The sequence below is a fragment of the Halichoerus grypus genome, chromosome 8 (assembly GCF_964656455.1).
Source record: "Halichoerus grypus chromosome 8, mHalGry1.hap1.1, whole genome shotgun sequence".
Taxonomy (NCBI): Eukaryota; Metazoa; Chordata; class Mammalia; order Carnivora; family Phocidae; genus Halichoerus; species Halichoerus grypus.
Window position 1 is genome coordinate 123,619,726 of NC_135719.1, and position 16,578 is coordinate 123,636,303.

A 16,578-nucleotide genomic window follows, 5' to 3' on the forward strand; every position below is an offset into this window, starting at 1 on the left:
ATAATATCAACCAACTTGATTTAATTGATATTTATAGAACATTCCAACCACCAACAAGAAAATACACATTCTTTTCCAGACCAAAGGGAAAATTTATCCAAGATAGGCCATATTCTGAACCATAAAACAAGTCTCAGTAAATTTTAAAGGAGTCAAGTCATACAAAGTATCCTCTGACCATATGGAATTAAATTAGGAATAAGTAACAGGCATATATTTGGAAAATCCCCCAAATGTTTAGAAACTAAATAACACACTTCTAAATAATCCATAGGTAAAATAAGAACTTGAAAGACAAATTAGAAAACATTTTTAATTGAATGACAATGAAAATACAGTATCAACATTTGTGAAATGAGGCTAAAGCAGTATTTATATTTGGGGTAAACTATGTTAGAAACCACCTATAGTAGAAAAGAAGAACAGTCTCAAACCAATGACCTCAGTTTCTACCTGAAGAAATAATAGAAGAAATAGAAGAGTAAATTAAATCCAAGTAAGGAAAAGAAAGGAAAAAACAAATATCAGAACAGAAAACAGAAAATAGAAAACAGAAAAAAAAATGGAAAAAATCTATTACATCAAAAGCTATTTCTTTGAGATTAATAAAATTGATAAACCTCCAGCTAGACTGATTAGATGAAAAAGAAAATTCAAATTACCAACATAAGGAATAAGAGAGAATATATCACAAGGTTTTACAGATATTAAAAGAATAATATACTAATGGTAAGAACAGCATTGTACAACCAATTTTGACAACTTAGATGAAATGGACAAATTCCTTAAAGTCACAAACTGCCAAAACTCACTCAATATAAAATGAATAACCTAAATATCTATTAAAGACATTAAATTTGTAGTTTTAAAAACATTCCTACAAAGAAATTGCCAGGCCCAGATGAATTCACTGGTAAATGCTATAAAACATTTTAAGGAAAAAATACAAATTCTACATAAACTCTTCCAGAAAACTGAAAAGGAAGAAATATTTCCCAACTCATTAAATGAGGCTAACATCATCCTGATACCCAAACCAGATACAGACACAACAAGTAAATAAAACTATAGATAAGTGCCTCTCATAAACATAGATGCAAAACCTCTAATAAAACTTTAGCAAAGTGAATCTGATGATATATAAAACAGATAATACATCATGACAAAGTGGGGTTTATCTAGGAAGGCGATGTTAGTTTAACATTCAAATATCAATCAATGTCACTCATCATGTTAACAAACCACAAAAGAAAAATCACATGATCATCTCAACAGACTCAGAAAAATCAGTTAATAAAATCCAACATCAGTTCCTGATTTAAAATTCTCAAACTAGAAATAAGCACATCCTCAGTCTAATAAAAAGCAACTACAAAATGCCCACAGCTAGCAACATATTTAATAATGAAAAAAATGAATGTTTTTCCCTTAAGATCAGGAACAACATAAGGATGTCCACTCTAAACACTTTTTTTTAATATTATACTAGACATTCTAGCCAGTGCAACTGACAAGTAAGATAAATAAAAGTCATCCATATTGAAAAGGAAAGTTTTCTCTTTCACTAACAACAATCAACTATGTAGAAAATGCTGTGGAATCTACAGAAAGATGTTAGAATAAATAAATATAGCCAGGTTGCAGGATACAGAATGAATATACAAAATCCACTGTATTTCTGTAAACTAACAAAGAATAATCAGAAATTGAAATTTTTTAAAAATCCAGTTACAATAGTATCAAAAATATTAAGTACTTAGACTTACTGTCTAAATACTTACTGTCTAAGACTTACTGTCAGATGAATCTGACAAAAATGTGAAATATCTCTACACGAGAAACTAAAAATCATCAGTGGGAAAAATTAAATTAAAGAAGACAACAAATGGAGAGAGATGTTATATTCAGGGATTGTAAAACTCAGTATTGAGAATTGTTCATTTTACCCAAAACTGATCTACAGATTCCACATAATCCCAATCAAAATCCCAGCAGAGTTTTTGTAAAAATGGACAAACTGACTGTAAAATTCATGTAGCAATGCAAAGGACATTGGAATAGCCAAAATAACTTAGAAAAAGAAAAACAAATTTAGAGGGCTAACACTACCTGATTTCAAAAAGCATTACAAAAATACAATAATCAAGACAGTATGATATTAGTGTGAGGAAAGACAAATAGACCAATGAAACAAAACTGAATGTCCAGAAATAGACCCACATACATATGAACATTTAATTTTTGACAAAGGTACAAAGGCAATTCAGTTGAGAAAGGCTAGTCTTTTCAACAAATTATGATGGAACAATTAAATATCTATCTGCAAAAAGATAAACTTGGATCTGTATCTCAAATTATATTTTAAAATTAATTCAAAATGGATCACAGACTTAAGTATAAAACCCACAATCATAAAACTTCTAGGAAAAAAACAAACAAATATTGCTTGACCTTGGATTAAGCAATAATTTCTTACATACAACAACAAAATCTCAATTCATAAAATAACAAATTGATAAATTTGTACTTAATCAAAATTTAAAATATCTGCTCTTTGAAAGATACTGTTAAGATAATGAAAATATAAGCCATAGACTGGGAAAAAATATTTGCAAAGCATATATCAGATAAAGGTCTTGAATCTAGAATATATAAAGGACTATCAAAATTTAATAATAAGAAAACAAACAATTCCCCCTAGATATCTAATACAGAGTATAGAGAATATAGATAACAATATTATATTATAATCACCAAACTGGCTAAGATATTAGAACTCAATTATTCCAACCACTAAAAAAAGAATTATTATGTAATGTGATACAGCTGATAATTATCACTACAATGGCAATCATATTATAATTTATAAATGTATAAATTTAACATGTTGTACACCTTAATAAGACACAATGTTGTATGTCAAATAAATTTCAATTTTTTTAAAACTCCAATTTTTAAATGGATAAAAGATGTGCACACTTTACCAAAGAACATATAGAGTCTTATAACATCATGGTTAAAATGTCCAGGATTCAATCAAAATCACTCATGTGAAGAACCAGGAAACTCTCAACTTGAATGAGATAAAAGATAACATATCAACACCAATATTAGAATTGCCAGATAATTCTAATCTGACAATATTCTGATAGAATTATTAGAAATATCAATCCTGAATCCTAATTATCTGAATTAAGATTTCGAAGGAGGCATCATAAACACGTTTCAACAAATAATCGTGAACACTTGAAACAAATGAAAACATTTAAAGTCTCTGCAAAGAAATGGAGATATAAAGAAGAACCAAGTGGAAATTATAAAACTGAAAAACACAATAAAACAACAATAACAAATGTAGAAAATAGAAGAAAGAAGCAGTGAAATTGAAGAGAGAAAAATAAAAATAACCCCAAGCAACAGAGAAAAAACAGACTAAAAACAAAACAAACAACAAAAACAGCAACAACAACAACAAAAAAAAACAAAAAACAGAGCCTGGGGGGTTTGTGGGGTATAACAAGAAATCTAAAAATTGTGTTAGTAGAGTCCCAGAAGGATAAGGGAAAGAGAGTGGGGCTAAACATATATTCAAAAAAATAATAGCTGAAATTTTCCTAAATTTTTTTTAAAGATTTTATTTATTTATTTGACAGAGAGATAGCAAGAGCAGGAACACAGCAGGGGGAGTGGGAGAGGGAGAAGCAGGCTTCCCACCGAGCAGGGAGCCCAATGTGGAGCTTGATCCCAGGACCCTGGGATCATGACCTGAGCCAAAGGCAGACGCTTAACAACTGAGCCACCCAGGCACCCTGAAATTTTCCTAAATTTGGCAAAAGATACAAATCTACAGATTCCAGAGGCTGAGTGAATTCCAAACAAATCCACACCAAAACATATCAAAATCAAATTTGTGAGAACTAAAGACAAAATCTTGAAATCAGTGACAGAGAAATGAACACCTCACTTATTTGTTTTAAAGATTTCATTTATTTATTCAACAGAGACACAGCGAGAGAGGGAACACAAGCAGGGGGAGTGGGAGAGGGAGAAGCAGGCCTCCCGCTGAGCAGGGAGCCCGATGCGGGCTCAATCCCAGGACCCACGACCTGAGCCAAAAGCAGACACTTAACAACTGAGCCACCCAGGTGCCCCGACACCTCACTTATAAAGGATAAGAATTTGAATAACAACAAATGTCTCATCACAAACCTCATCACACGCCAAAAGGAAATGCAAAACATTTTTCAAATGCTAAAATAAAAGGACTAGCAACCCAGAATTTTATATCCAGCAAAAATATCCTTCAGGAATGAAGGGAAAAAAATCAAGACATTCTTAGAAGAAAGAAAACTTAAGATAAGTTGTTACCAGTAGATCTACTTTAAAAGAATGGCTAAAGAAAGTACTTAATCAGAAAGGAATTATGAAAGAAGGCATCTTGGAACATCAGGAAGGAAGAAAGAACAATGAAAGAGTAAAAATATGAGTAAATACAATAGACACTTTCTTAAGTTTTCTAAGTTAACAGTTCTGCTGTGGTTTTCAGTGTGTGTAGAGGAAATGTTTAAGACACTGTAAAGGTATTGAAATGATGAGAGGGGCAGGTGAGTATGATTATAAAGGGGTAGAGATGAGGGAGATCTTTGTGGTGATGGAATAGTTTTGTATCTTGATTATAGAGTGGTTCCACAAATCTGTATGTGTGATAAAATGGCATTGAACTGTGCACACACATTTTACCAATATCAAAGTTTCTGGTTTCTACATTGTGCTATGATTATATAAGATGTATCCATTGGGGGAAATTGGGTGGAGGATATGGGGGATCTCTCTGTACTATGTTTGCAGCTTCCTGTGGATCTACAATTATTTCAAAATAAAAACCAATTTTAAAAAGACAAAGAAATTGTATGAAATTCAAAAAAAAAAGGAATACCTAATAAGTGAAAGCAAAATGAAACAAATCCAACTGTGTATTCAGTTCGTGGCACAACCACTCAGAGGAACTCTTTCAAGTGACCTTAAAACACAGTAATTGGACTCTACATCCTTAATGGGCAATACGTTAAGGACAAAAAGAATTACAAAAAGAAGGAGGAGGAGGAGAAGAAGAAGAAGAAACCATTTCAGTAATTTCATTGTTGGAAGTCTCATTTTATTCTGATACTCTGGTGTGTATGTTGTGGGATAAAGCAAATAAGTAATTATGTCAGCATCATTAAGAGCCAGGATTTTTTTGGTGTGGGAGAAAGGAGACACACAATTAGGATAGTTAAGTAAAAACTGTATAAAACTGAATTGAATGGGAAATATAGGTGTATTTTCTCTTTTCAGAGAAGAAATCCTATTTCTTAGATCTACTCACTAAAAAGTCCTAGAAACAGCAACCAACCCAGCAACAATGAGCACCACCAGATTATGGTCTTTAAATAACATTTCCTACAAAAAGGCAACAGGATTTCTTAGAGAAATATCTGATTCCAGGTCTGGGCAGGAAGATGAGCCTAAAACATCTGTCTTAATACTAGGATAGCAAGGTAGTTATCTGAAACTACTGGGATTCTTTCAAAACACCAACACTGGCCCAAACCCCTACTGGCCAAAGATGGGACAATAGAAGCAACAAAAAGAATAATAGCTACAATGGATTAAAATGTACCCAGTGCATTTAAATCTGTGAATCCATGATGGTACTCAACAAAATAATAACTTTATTGATCACCTTTGGTAAATACTAGGGAACCAACTCATTGTTTTGAAAACTGGTAAATACATTATTTACAATAGCCAAATTACAGAAGCAGCCCAAATATCCACCCATAGATGAATGGATACAGAAGAAGTGGTATATATACACAATGGAATATTATGCACTTATAAAAAGAATGAAATCTTGCCATTTGTAACAACATGGATGGAGCTAGAGAGTACAATGCTAAGTTAAAATAAGTCCATCAGAGAAAGACAAATGATGATCTCACTCATATGTGGGATTTAAGAAACAAAACAAACAAGCAAAGAAAAAAAAAGAGAAAGAGAGAGAGATAAACCAAGAAACAGACTCTTAACTACAGAGAACAAACTGTTGGTTAGCAGAAAGGAGGTGGGGGGGGGGATGAAATAGGGGATGGGGATTAAAGAGTACACTTATCATGATGAAAAATAAAATAAAATAAACTGGTAAATAAAGGGGCAAAATTATCCCACCTTTCATAGGTGAACTATACCTCACAATAACCAAAATTTTAATGAGGAGATGTCTCTCTTTATAGAAGTTATACAGCTCAGAAATGAAAAAATAGTGACAGCCCTTGAATTGAATGTTACCTTTTTGCAGCTCTTAATTGAATAAAGGACCTAGGCAACTACCATGGAAGGCTGCTAACATCAGTAAAAGAGAGATAACCAGGCAACATGAGCCTCGTGATGGAAGTACACACCGCCACTTAGGAGTTGTTCTTGCCCAAAAAAACTGAACTTGAATCTGCTCAAGTCTCTAGTCCTAACTACCAATTCACAGGAATAACACCATGGGGATGCAATCAGAAAATCCAGACTCTGGGAAACCCTACAGTGCAAACAACCCAGTTTCTTCCACAAATAACATGCAAGGGGGAGAGAGACAGATACACACACACACATACACACACACACATACACACACAAACCCCAAGACCTACAGATTTAAAATGATTGAAGAAACACATCAGCCAATTACAATGTAGGGATCCTCTTTGGATTCTGATTTCAACTACAGGGGGAAATAAATGTTGAACAAATATTTGATTCTATTAATGTCTTATTGTTAAGTTGGAGCTTTGATAGCTATTGTGGATTTGTTTATGTCATGACCATTTACAGATACATACTGAAAAATTTACAGACAAAATAATATGTTGCCTTGGATTTACCTCAAAATAACCAAGGGTCAAGGAGGGAAGTGGGCGGTGAGTATAAATGAAACAAGATTAGCCATGAGTTGATCATTGTTGACGCTGGGCAATTAATACATGCACACTCATTTTACTATTCTCTCCACTTTTGTATGGATTTGAAATTTTTCATAATAAAAAGTTTTTTAAATATACCCATATAGAGCCAGAAAACTGCATTACTTTGGTTGCCTCTCTAATCTCTACCCACTGGTCTTTATTCTGTTCTCTGGTGCCTAGAAGACTAGTGTCATAGTAATAATAATAGTAATACCAACAATAATAGCCAGCATTTTTGGAGCACATACTTACTATGAGCTAACTCATAAGCCTTTTATGAATATTTCCATTTAATCCTGACAAAATCCTAAAGTAAATACTATTATTATTCCCATTTTACAGGTGAGGAACCTGAGGGAGAGAGGTGTGATGAAGGAGCCAAGCCTCAAACCCAGATCTGACTGCGGATTTCCAGCTTATAACCACTAAGCTACAAAAGGGCAAAAGATGAAGATGGCTGTCACGTCCTCAGTCTTCCCTTTTTTGGGGCTAAAGCCTGAGTTCTTCCACTCTGCCGCTGCCTCCTCCCCAGTGTGGCTTCTCTGCCCCACACCACCCTTGGAACATGCGCCAAGAGCTAGGAAAGTGGTTGAGGTTCTTGAGAGTCTCCCAGGCGTGCGGAACAGCCTGCCCTTCCCCAGCCACCCTGCGGAGATTCCCGAGTGCTGTCTAGTCCTCCTCCATCCAGACAAGAAGCCAGAACGTGCGCACGTGCCGGGGGGGCGTGGCTCACCTGGGCCGCGGTGCCTCTTCTCCATCCAGATATAGCAGTTGTTCTGGGCCACCCCGGTCTGCGAGTCCAGGAAGGGGAGGCGCACACTGCGCTCTGCGCAGAGCCGCGAGTTATAGCTGCGGCAGTGCTCAATGGCTTCCTTGTAGAACTGGTCCCCAAGCCTGCCCGGGAGAGGAGGAGAGGAGGAGTGAGGCCAGGGAAAAATGGAAGCGCACACAGAGGGAAACTGATGTTACCCACCTCCCTCCCTGGGGAAATGATGGAGTTATGAAGACCCAGGCGATGAGGACCAAGAGCCTTGCCAAGGGGCGGAATCCAACTTGGTGTCAGGTCTCAATCAGGTTATATTTCCCATACCAAATCCACCAGGGAATTCAGAATCCCCTTTAACAAAGAACCTAGGGCCCCTAGATAAACCACCAGTAAAAGTGACAAGTGTCTGTTTCAGGAAGCATGAGGTCCTGCTCCAGGATAGAGGTGGCTCTGAAACAGTCTTCTACCTGGGTTCTACCAGGAGCTCAGGCTTCTAGAGTCCCCTCATTAACATCCTCCGTTAGCCAGACTTTGTTCTCAGTAATTGCCAGCAAAGGCACTCTAGAATGAACCCAAAACACCAGCATCGATGCATGGCTTTCCAATACAACAGAAGAGAAACACCCATATAAACACAGACTAGAAGAACAGAGGAAATATCCCCTAAAAGTAGAGCTATTGTGGTGAAAGGAGGTGAAAAGAGGCATGCACCAATCTTTTTTTTTCTTTTTTTCATTTTATTTTATTATGTTATGTTAATCACCATACATTACATCATTAGTCATTATTTGCATATAACACCCAGTGCTCCATTCAATACGATGCACCAATTTTTTAAAACCACACACTTAAAGAAAAATAACGTTCTAACCGAAAACAAAGGAAGCATTTGTAATAAGAGTTGAATTTTGAATTCAAGATAATTTAATCCCTGGGATCTAAAACACAAATAGAAAGACCTTTCTGGTTTGTTGGAGTGGTGATCTGATTAAGCACAGTAAATTTTATGTTCCTGAATCTTTGGTATCCTTGGACATGTGGTGATGCTACTAATTTTAAGACAGTATCCTTTTCAAAGACCAAAAATATAACATTGGTAAAACTGATCAAATGTAAAGAAAAAAAAATCAGTGAGATCAAATACCTAACAAATTAAAGACAGGCACATGTTGGAGGTTAATAAATGTCTCAAGGAAATACAAATGTCATAACCTAGCCTCTGCCAGGTAGAATTGTACTTCTTTGTGGGGAGCTGTGGGGAAAGGCAGAAGGGAGGAGCCACAGGGATCACTGGGCCAGAAGGGAGAATCAAGTAGCTCATTTTGAAGCGACATTATGAATGTCCCTTTGTTTTGGTTCTATGTAGATTTGAAGAAGTCAAAATCAGGGTGAGAAAGTCTCGGAGTTAAAAATAACATATTTCTTAACCAAAATATTTAGAGAACTAAAGAAAGCAAAATCTTAGAGGGATTTTTCTATACTCTTTAAAAAAGAAAAAAATCAGCAGGTCAGAGTCTACCAAAGAATTTAAAGCAAATTTCTTATTCTGGGACGATACAACCATTGAAGCTTCTGAGGCATCTTTTGGAAATTACTTATTGACGTACCACTTAAAAAAAAAAAAAAGCCCCTTTGCTCCTTTTCCCCCTCTAAACATCTTCAGCCTCACAAGGAAGGCATAACGTGCTCAGAAAGTGTCCTAGCAGTTGCAAAACCAAACTGTAATCAAATTATAATAGCCACACAGCTGGAAATGAATTGGGGGGATGGAAGCCTATTAAAATGCTATAAAACAGAACATGAGCTGATATAATCAAAGATGGTAACAAGGATCATGAGATTGATCAAAAATAAAGAACCATTTCCTACAAAGCGTTCACATCTGTGTCCCACCGAATTCAATGCCTCCACTGCTAAAGCTCAGGGTGACAGAACTTTCCCAGACAGCTCCGTGCAGCCAAGATGACACAGAGCCCCATCCAGGGCATCCTGGATGCTCCAGCTCCTTCATGAAACAGCGACCAGCCGCACCACATTGATGAGAACTGACAAGAACAGGTAACAGAGAAGTGTCCGATGTGAGAAACAGTCATCTGGTTTCCCACGATCTTTTGGCAGATGGCCAGAGTAGATGTTAACTCTTCCAACCCCAGAAATTCTGCTGAAAGAGAATCCATAAACCAAGCAAATGGCACACTAGAACTCTAGACTGGAGAGAAGGTTTCCATCTTCAAAACAAATTCGGGAAGCCAGGATAAAAGAAAACGACAGCAGGATCTCAAATTAGACTTATCCTGATACGCTCCTAACTTGCTTCCAACATCCCAAAGAGAGGGACAAGAAAGGGAAGTTGCTGAAAATGAAAAGTGAGTTTGGCCAAGTCCATGCCCCACACCGAATGGAACGAGAAAGTCAAACAAAGTGGTGCGCTGGGCGAAAATTAATTTCATCTTAAATACTTTCCACTTTCCGTAACATGCGATGTTATTAGTAACAGGCATGCTGGGGGGGGGGGGGGAGATGTGTATTTTTAAATGTAATCTTTGTGTGAACGATACCTCTCTTATGTAAACAGAGAAACCCTTCTCCAGACTGGAACAACTGTATTAAAGATTGAACCTGCAAAAATGTGACATCCAACACCCTCCCTGCCCCTGTCTCCAGGGAAGTCACTTTTAAACAGACCAGGCGTTGGCAGCGACTCGGAAACAAAAGTTTAAAGCCTTTTTCGATACAGGAGGAGAAAAGAGACTTCAGCCTTTTTGATAAATTCAAGCAGAACCTCTCCGAAAGTTAATTAGCCAAAATCTTCACGGGGCTTGTTCTGCTCTCGAGAAGAAAATCGATGGCCAGGTCTCCCTAACCCGTGGAAAGCAATTTAAACAGGAGAGAGGACAAATGTCCTTTTTAATATGGGATTTCTTAAAAAAAAAAAAAAAAAAGATCCCACAATGATAGGATCCCAGGGGTGACATCTGCATTCAAGTTGCGGGGGGGGGGGAGGGAAGGCTGGCAGTGGGCGGTGACCAGCATGTCCCAGGCTGGGTCACCCAGCCTCGGCCGTCATCTATCTGCAACAAACCAAGGGGGCTGGGTTACCACGGGCTGATAGATGTCTTGGACTGGAAGAAGCTCGCACGAGGCAGAGTAGAATGATGTTCTCATCAACAGCCTCGTTCAGGCTACCCGAGGCTGCAATCAGAAGCAGGAGTGGCACAGCGGGACACATTGCTGGGCTCTGTCCCCCACAGCCTGTGGCTTGGAGCAGCGCTGGCTGCCCCGTTCTGGGGGCGCCATGAGGGGTGAGATCCCCCAGCGATCAAATCTGGAGTAAGCCATAGTTCTCAGAGCTTTCCAGTGACCCTCCTTGAGCCTATCTGTGGAAAAAATGGATTCCAGGGAACCGAAGAGGATGCGGAGGGGTACAAGACTTCTCTGAAATGGTTGCCAACTAGGCTCCAAATGTGCTTTTCAGAGCCCATCACAGCCCCTCCAAGACCCTCTGCTCCTTTTCTTCCTCATGCTTCCACCTCTCTCTCTCTCTCAACACCTTGCCTGTTCTCTTCGATTCCATATCCACTGGCCTGAGCTGACTCTCAGATCCAACCCTCCAACCCAGACACCTGGAGCCCTCCCTCTTTACTGTCCCTCTGGTCCTATGTTCTGACCCAAGAACAGGTGTCCTGCCATACCCCAAACACGTGTCCAAAAGCAAATTCCTCATCTCCTGCCAGAAGCCTGCTCCCTCCCCAGAGTCTCCATTCTTCTGGGGTTGGGGGGGGAGGGGGGAGACCTAAGAGAACCCCGTATTTCCCCAGCAAGGTGTCCTTGACCCTTCCCTTTCCTTCATCCCCTCTGGCATTGGATTCTTTCATTTCTCAGGAAGTTGCCTCTTCTGTCCATTCCTGCTGCATGGCCACCAGTCCCCTTTGACTGTAAAAACAGGACCTTGGCCCATCATTGCTATTTGTGCACATAAACAGAGATAAGCAGAGATAACAAGAAGCCCTAGCCTGTGGCAGGATCTCTGGCCCCTCCTTCCCCACCATGGGCCCCTCCTCCTCTCTGTGGGCACCTGGATTTCCTGCTGTCTCACCCAATTGCCCACACTTGCACCACCGCCCACAAACACACATTAAGACTCATTGACACCAATATGCTAACTTCCTCCTGTTTGCATTTAAATATATTTAACTCTAACTGTGCTGTGGGAAACATTTTATAATAACTAGCAAGCAGGGGGCAATATTTGGCAAGGTGGAAGAACCTCTTCGTTTTCCTCACAGTGACACTGTTCCTAAAGCTGCCCTTCAAAGAAAGCCAGGTTGAGTATTTGCTGTGGACTGAACTGTTTCACCTGAAATTCATGCATTGAAGCCCTAACACCCTAATGTTCTAGTATTTGGAGATGGGGCCTTTGGGAGGTAATTAGTTCATGAGGATGGAGCTCTGGTGATGGGATTGGTGCCCCTATAAGAAGAGATAGGAGAAGGACCTCTCTCTCTCTCTCTCACTCTCTCTCTTTCCCTCTGCCATGTGAGCACACAGCAAGAAGGCAGCCATCTACACCCAAGAAGTTTCTCACCAGAACAAGACCATGCTGACTCCCTAATCTTGGACTTCACAGCCTCCAGACATAAATATCTGGGGAAGTAAATAAATATCTGTTGTTTAAGTCACTCAATCTCTGGTGTTCTGTCACAGCAGCCCGAGCTAAGGCAGTGTTTCTGATATTTAAAAGAAGAAAGGCCTGTAGAGGATGGTGGAGCAAGATTCCAGTCCCCTTCTTCCCTCATTCTGTCCTCTTCCAACAAAGATGGCAACAGTAATACTATTCATAAGGTCAATTTCAATTCCATGCCATGCTTAATGTTTATCTTCTTTACAAGACTATAAACTCTATGAGGGCAGAGACCACATCTGCAGGGCCACTGCACACAGCCACCAGGCTTTGCACTAAACTGCCCAGGGGCACCAGTAACCCTGTAAGCCTGGCCTTTTTCCTGACTTATCCCCAGCCTCCAGTACAGAGCCCAGCACACAGATGAATTGCGTTCAACAACAACTCATATACCTATGGTAGGTGTTTCCATTTGGACAGTCTTCAATTTGTTGCACATATAAGTTGATGATTTAGATTGCATGGATGTCTAGTCACAATTTGCAAAAAAAAAAAAAAAAAAAAAATCAAGAGAATACCTGCAACCACTCCCGTTCAGTCCTTAACACCCAGCTCCTGGGTTACTGCAGCAGTCCCCTGACTATAATTACTACAGCTCTTCTACCCATCCTGACAAAAAGAAATCTCCCTGGAGCCCAGTTTTTAGTCTTTCACTCCTCAGAATGGAAGGCAAGATGGCTCCCACTGGTGCCCAATTTCCTCTGGAGGCTGACAGGGCCCTTGGAGAGCCGAGGGATTGGGGTGGAACAGAAAGAACAGAGACTTGGAATCAGGCAGATCTGAGTCCAGCTCCAAGGCTGACTGGCTACACAACCCCGAGGCCAGTTATTTACCCTCCCCAAGCCTCAGCTCTACTTCCTACAACCCCTACTTCAGGTCTGTGAGAGAATTAAATGAGAAGGAACCTCTGGCACCCAGAGGGAAATGCTTTTCATCAATGGTGGTTCCTTTCTCCTTCCCCCAAAGAGCAGCATTTTCTGCCACTTTGTGGTACACCATCTGCTTCAGCTGGTTGATGCCCCCACACGACACACACACACACACACACACCACACTCACTGGTGCAGTGTCTTTGAGGCTGGTGGACGACAACCCAAACCTCTGTCCCAAAACCTTAGGCAGCAGGGTGGCTGAGGCCAAACCTCAGGCAACAAGGAAAGCTGAAGAGCTGTTGCATGATGATCCAAGCAGTCCAAAGCCTGCCCAAACACAGAAACAGCTCCTGGCTTGTTTGCTGCTCTATCCCCAAGCCCAGCACAGAGCTTGCCATGTTGGGTTGAATGATGAATGAATGAATGAATGAATCTTCGTCTGACCTTCTTGTATATATGAATCAGACAGACCTACCCCTGGACCCCAACAATATACTTTACTCAGGTTCTTTCTTCCACCTGAAATTCTTGCCTCTTGCCCCCGGCCTGGCTAATCTTAATCTGTTCAAGGGCTGGCTGAAGGCCTGTCTCTTCTGGGACACCAGTTATCCCTGACAATAGTGTTTGCTCTCTGCCCTCTCGGAGCTGCCTGATTGTCTCAGTTGTGTTTGGCCATTCTCTATCATCCTCCTTATCTCTCCCCACCCAACTAAAATATAGGAATCTTGAAGACAGGAACTACGAGTTCTATATTTCCATGTTACCCAACAAAGCCCAGTGCTGGGACTATAGAAGCATGTGATAAATACTGATGTCAGGCCATCCTAATGGAAGCTTCCAGGTGAGAGATGCTTGGGACACTCTCCACATGCAGATGAGGGGAGCCTGAAGTTACCTGGCTTCTCCAGAACACAAGCTTGGCCAACTGAAAACGCATATCCTGTAAGCTCAAATCTCACTGAATTTTCCCTATCATCTTAAAAAAATCCCTTCAGCTCTGAAGATTTTCGCTTCTCCATCTACAAAATCCATGCCACTCTGCAAGACACAGAACTAATATTCCCCTTCTCTGAACTTTACAAGAAGCTCACTGAATACTGTGCTGTCATCAGACCACCTCGGGAAGACTAGCTCTTCCTCTGCTGATGCAGGAAATAAGGCTTCGGTGCTTATCAAGAATCCCAACACCCCACTCTCCAGGAGAATGCTCTAGGGAGTGGCTCTCCAACTTTGGTTTGCGTCAGAATCGGTGGGGACCGGGGAGGCTGTGACATTCTGATTCCGGTGGTCTGGCATGTAATCCAGACATCTGTATTTTTTATAGATCCCCCCAGTGATTCTGAGACATATGAGACTCACTGACCTAAGGATGGCTCCCTAACCTCCAAAGCAAGGGGCATAACAAGAGGGCCTTGTGATGCTCTTTCGGCCACATTCTAATGGCAGAGCAGGAAAGCCCAGTTAACTGACTTTAACTCAGCTGGGTTTGTTCCTGAATTTTTTTTTTTTTTCCTGGCAGCGGACATGGACTAAGCAGCACTAACCTGTAGTAGACTAGTCCCACAGAAAGCCTCATCCCTCACAAAACATCCAAGAGACCTGGTGAAGGCAAATTTATGGAGAAGATCGTGACATTCTTTGAGTCACTCTGGCAGTAACTCTGACCTTCGTAACATTGCAGGAAAGGCACCTTGGGGACAAGGGTATTGCCTTGCAAAAGCCAAGTCCGATGAAGAATTTGAACCCTAAAAACTCCTGTGATGACTTAAATGCCACGCAGTCTGATGTTCAGGCCTGCTAGACCCAATAAATCCCTTTTCCAGCATCTACTCTGGTGAAGACTTTTCAGGGACTTATTATGCAAAGCTGCCTAAGCAAGACGGAATTTATGTTGAACCTGGCCATGATTTCTGAGCTGCCACTGGGTGTTCTGATGACATATGCAACTCAGGGTTGAAGTCAAGGGGCTGCCAAGGACAAGAGACTGGAGGCAGGAGGGAAAAAGGATGATTCCTTCCAGTAAATAATGGGGGGGTGGGGGGGCCAGGAAAGGGGGATGCTCCGGGGAGGAAGAAGACTGTAGCTTTTCTGGTATCCAAGGTTTGCCTTTCAAATGGCATCCAGACGTGACAAAATAAATCTCTCCTCTGGAGGCTGAAGAATGTGTAGAATGCAACCAACTTTCAAAAGTGAAAAAAAAAAAAAAAAGACTGCTTTATCTTAGGGTGAAGCATACCAAGACAGAAAATACACACCCATCACAGAAACTTCATTGACTGAGGAAGTGTTTTTACTTTCCCTGGTTCATAGACTGAGTCCTCTCTGAAACGCCAGTGATGAGCTAGGCACCAGTACGTTGTCCCCTGGGTGTGCTTTGCCAGGAGAAGTGGACCATTGATTAGAGACAATTCTTGGACAAACATATCCTCAGACCCCATCTTCGCTGCTGGAATACAAGGGCCTCAAGGCTGCCCTCCCTGATAAAGAGAATATTGGCCTGGCATTTAAAACACAGCCACAAAGAACACATCCTCTGTAGTCAATTCTCAACGCAGCAGTCCAAGTGATCTTTTTAAAATGGAAATCAGATCATGACATTCTGCTCCTTAAATCCCTCCAACGGTTTTCACTGCACTCAAAATAAAATCCAAACTCCATCCCATCGCTATGGGCCCTCAGATTGTCTGGCCATGCCCACCTTTCCTATTTTCCCTGATCTTCACCCCCCTTTGCCCGCTCAACTCCATCCTCACTGCACTTCTCTCTGCCCTTCGAATATACCAAAAATCATCCCACCTCAGGACTCTTGCATGTGCTATTCCCTCTTCTTGGTATACAGTTCCCCCACGTCTTCTCATGGCTGGGCTCTTCTCGGAAGAGTCTTCTTTGACCCACCCTAAGGCAGCCACCCTTCTCCACTCTTGCCCTAGTCCTATGCTATGACCCATTCTACTTTATTTTTTTTTTCATTATATTTACTACTACCAAACTTTTTCTGTTTTTTTTTTTTTTTTTTTTGCCTGCTGATTGTCTCTACATAACAAAATTATGAACTCCATGAGAGCCAGGTCTTTATTTCTCTTGTCTACCACTCTCTGAACCCAACACAGGATGTGGCACAAAGGAAATTGCTTGACAGATAACACTGAACAAAGAAGTGAAAGACCCAGGCTACCTGCAAGGGACAGCTTGAAAGGTATGGGAGCCTGGCTTTCCAGAGGGCAAGAAAGCCATCGCTAGGGGGAGGCCCCCAGCACAGGGAAAGAG

General features: G+C 40.5%; 1 protein-coding gene across 5 annotated transcripts in view; it reads right to left on the bottom strand.

Annotated features, from left to right (window-relative positions):
• Positions 1-16,578, bottom strand: part of DPF3 (double PHD fingers 3) — a 283,778-nt gene that overhangs the window by 139,685 nt on the left and 127,515 nt on the right. For all 5 annotated transcript variants that reach the window (XR_004919706.2, XM_036099904.2, XM_036099848.2 and 2 more), the window contains exon 2: positions 7,726-7,886. Coding sequence is in view for 4 of the 5 variants with exons in the window: in XM_036099848.2 (XP_035955741.1) it covers positions 7,726-7,886 (161 nt within the window). In the remaining variant the exon portion in view is untranslated. The remainder of the gene's footprint in view (positions 1-7,725; positions 7,887-16,578) is intronic.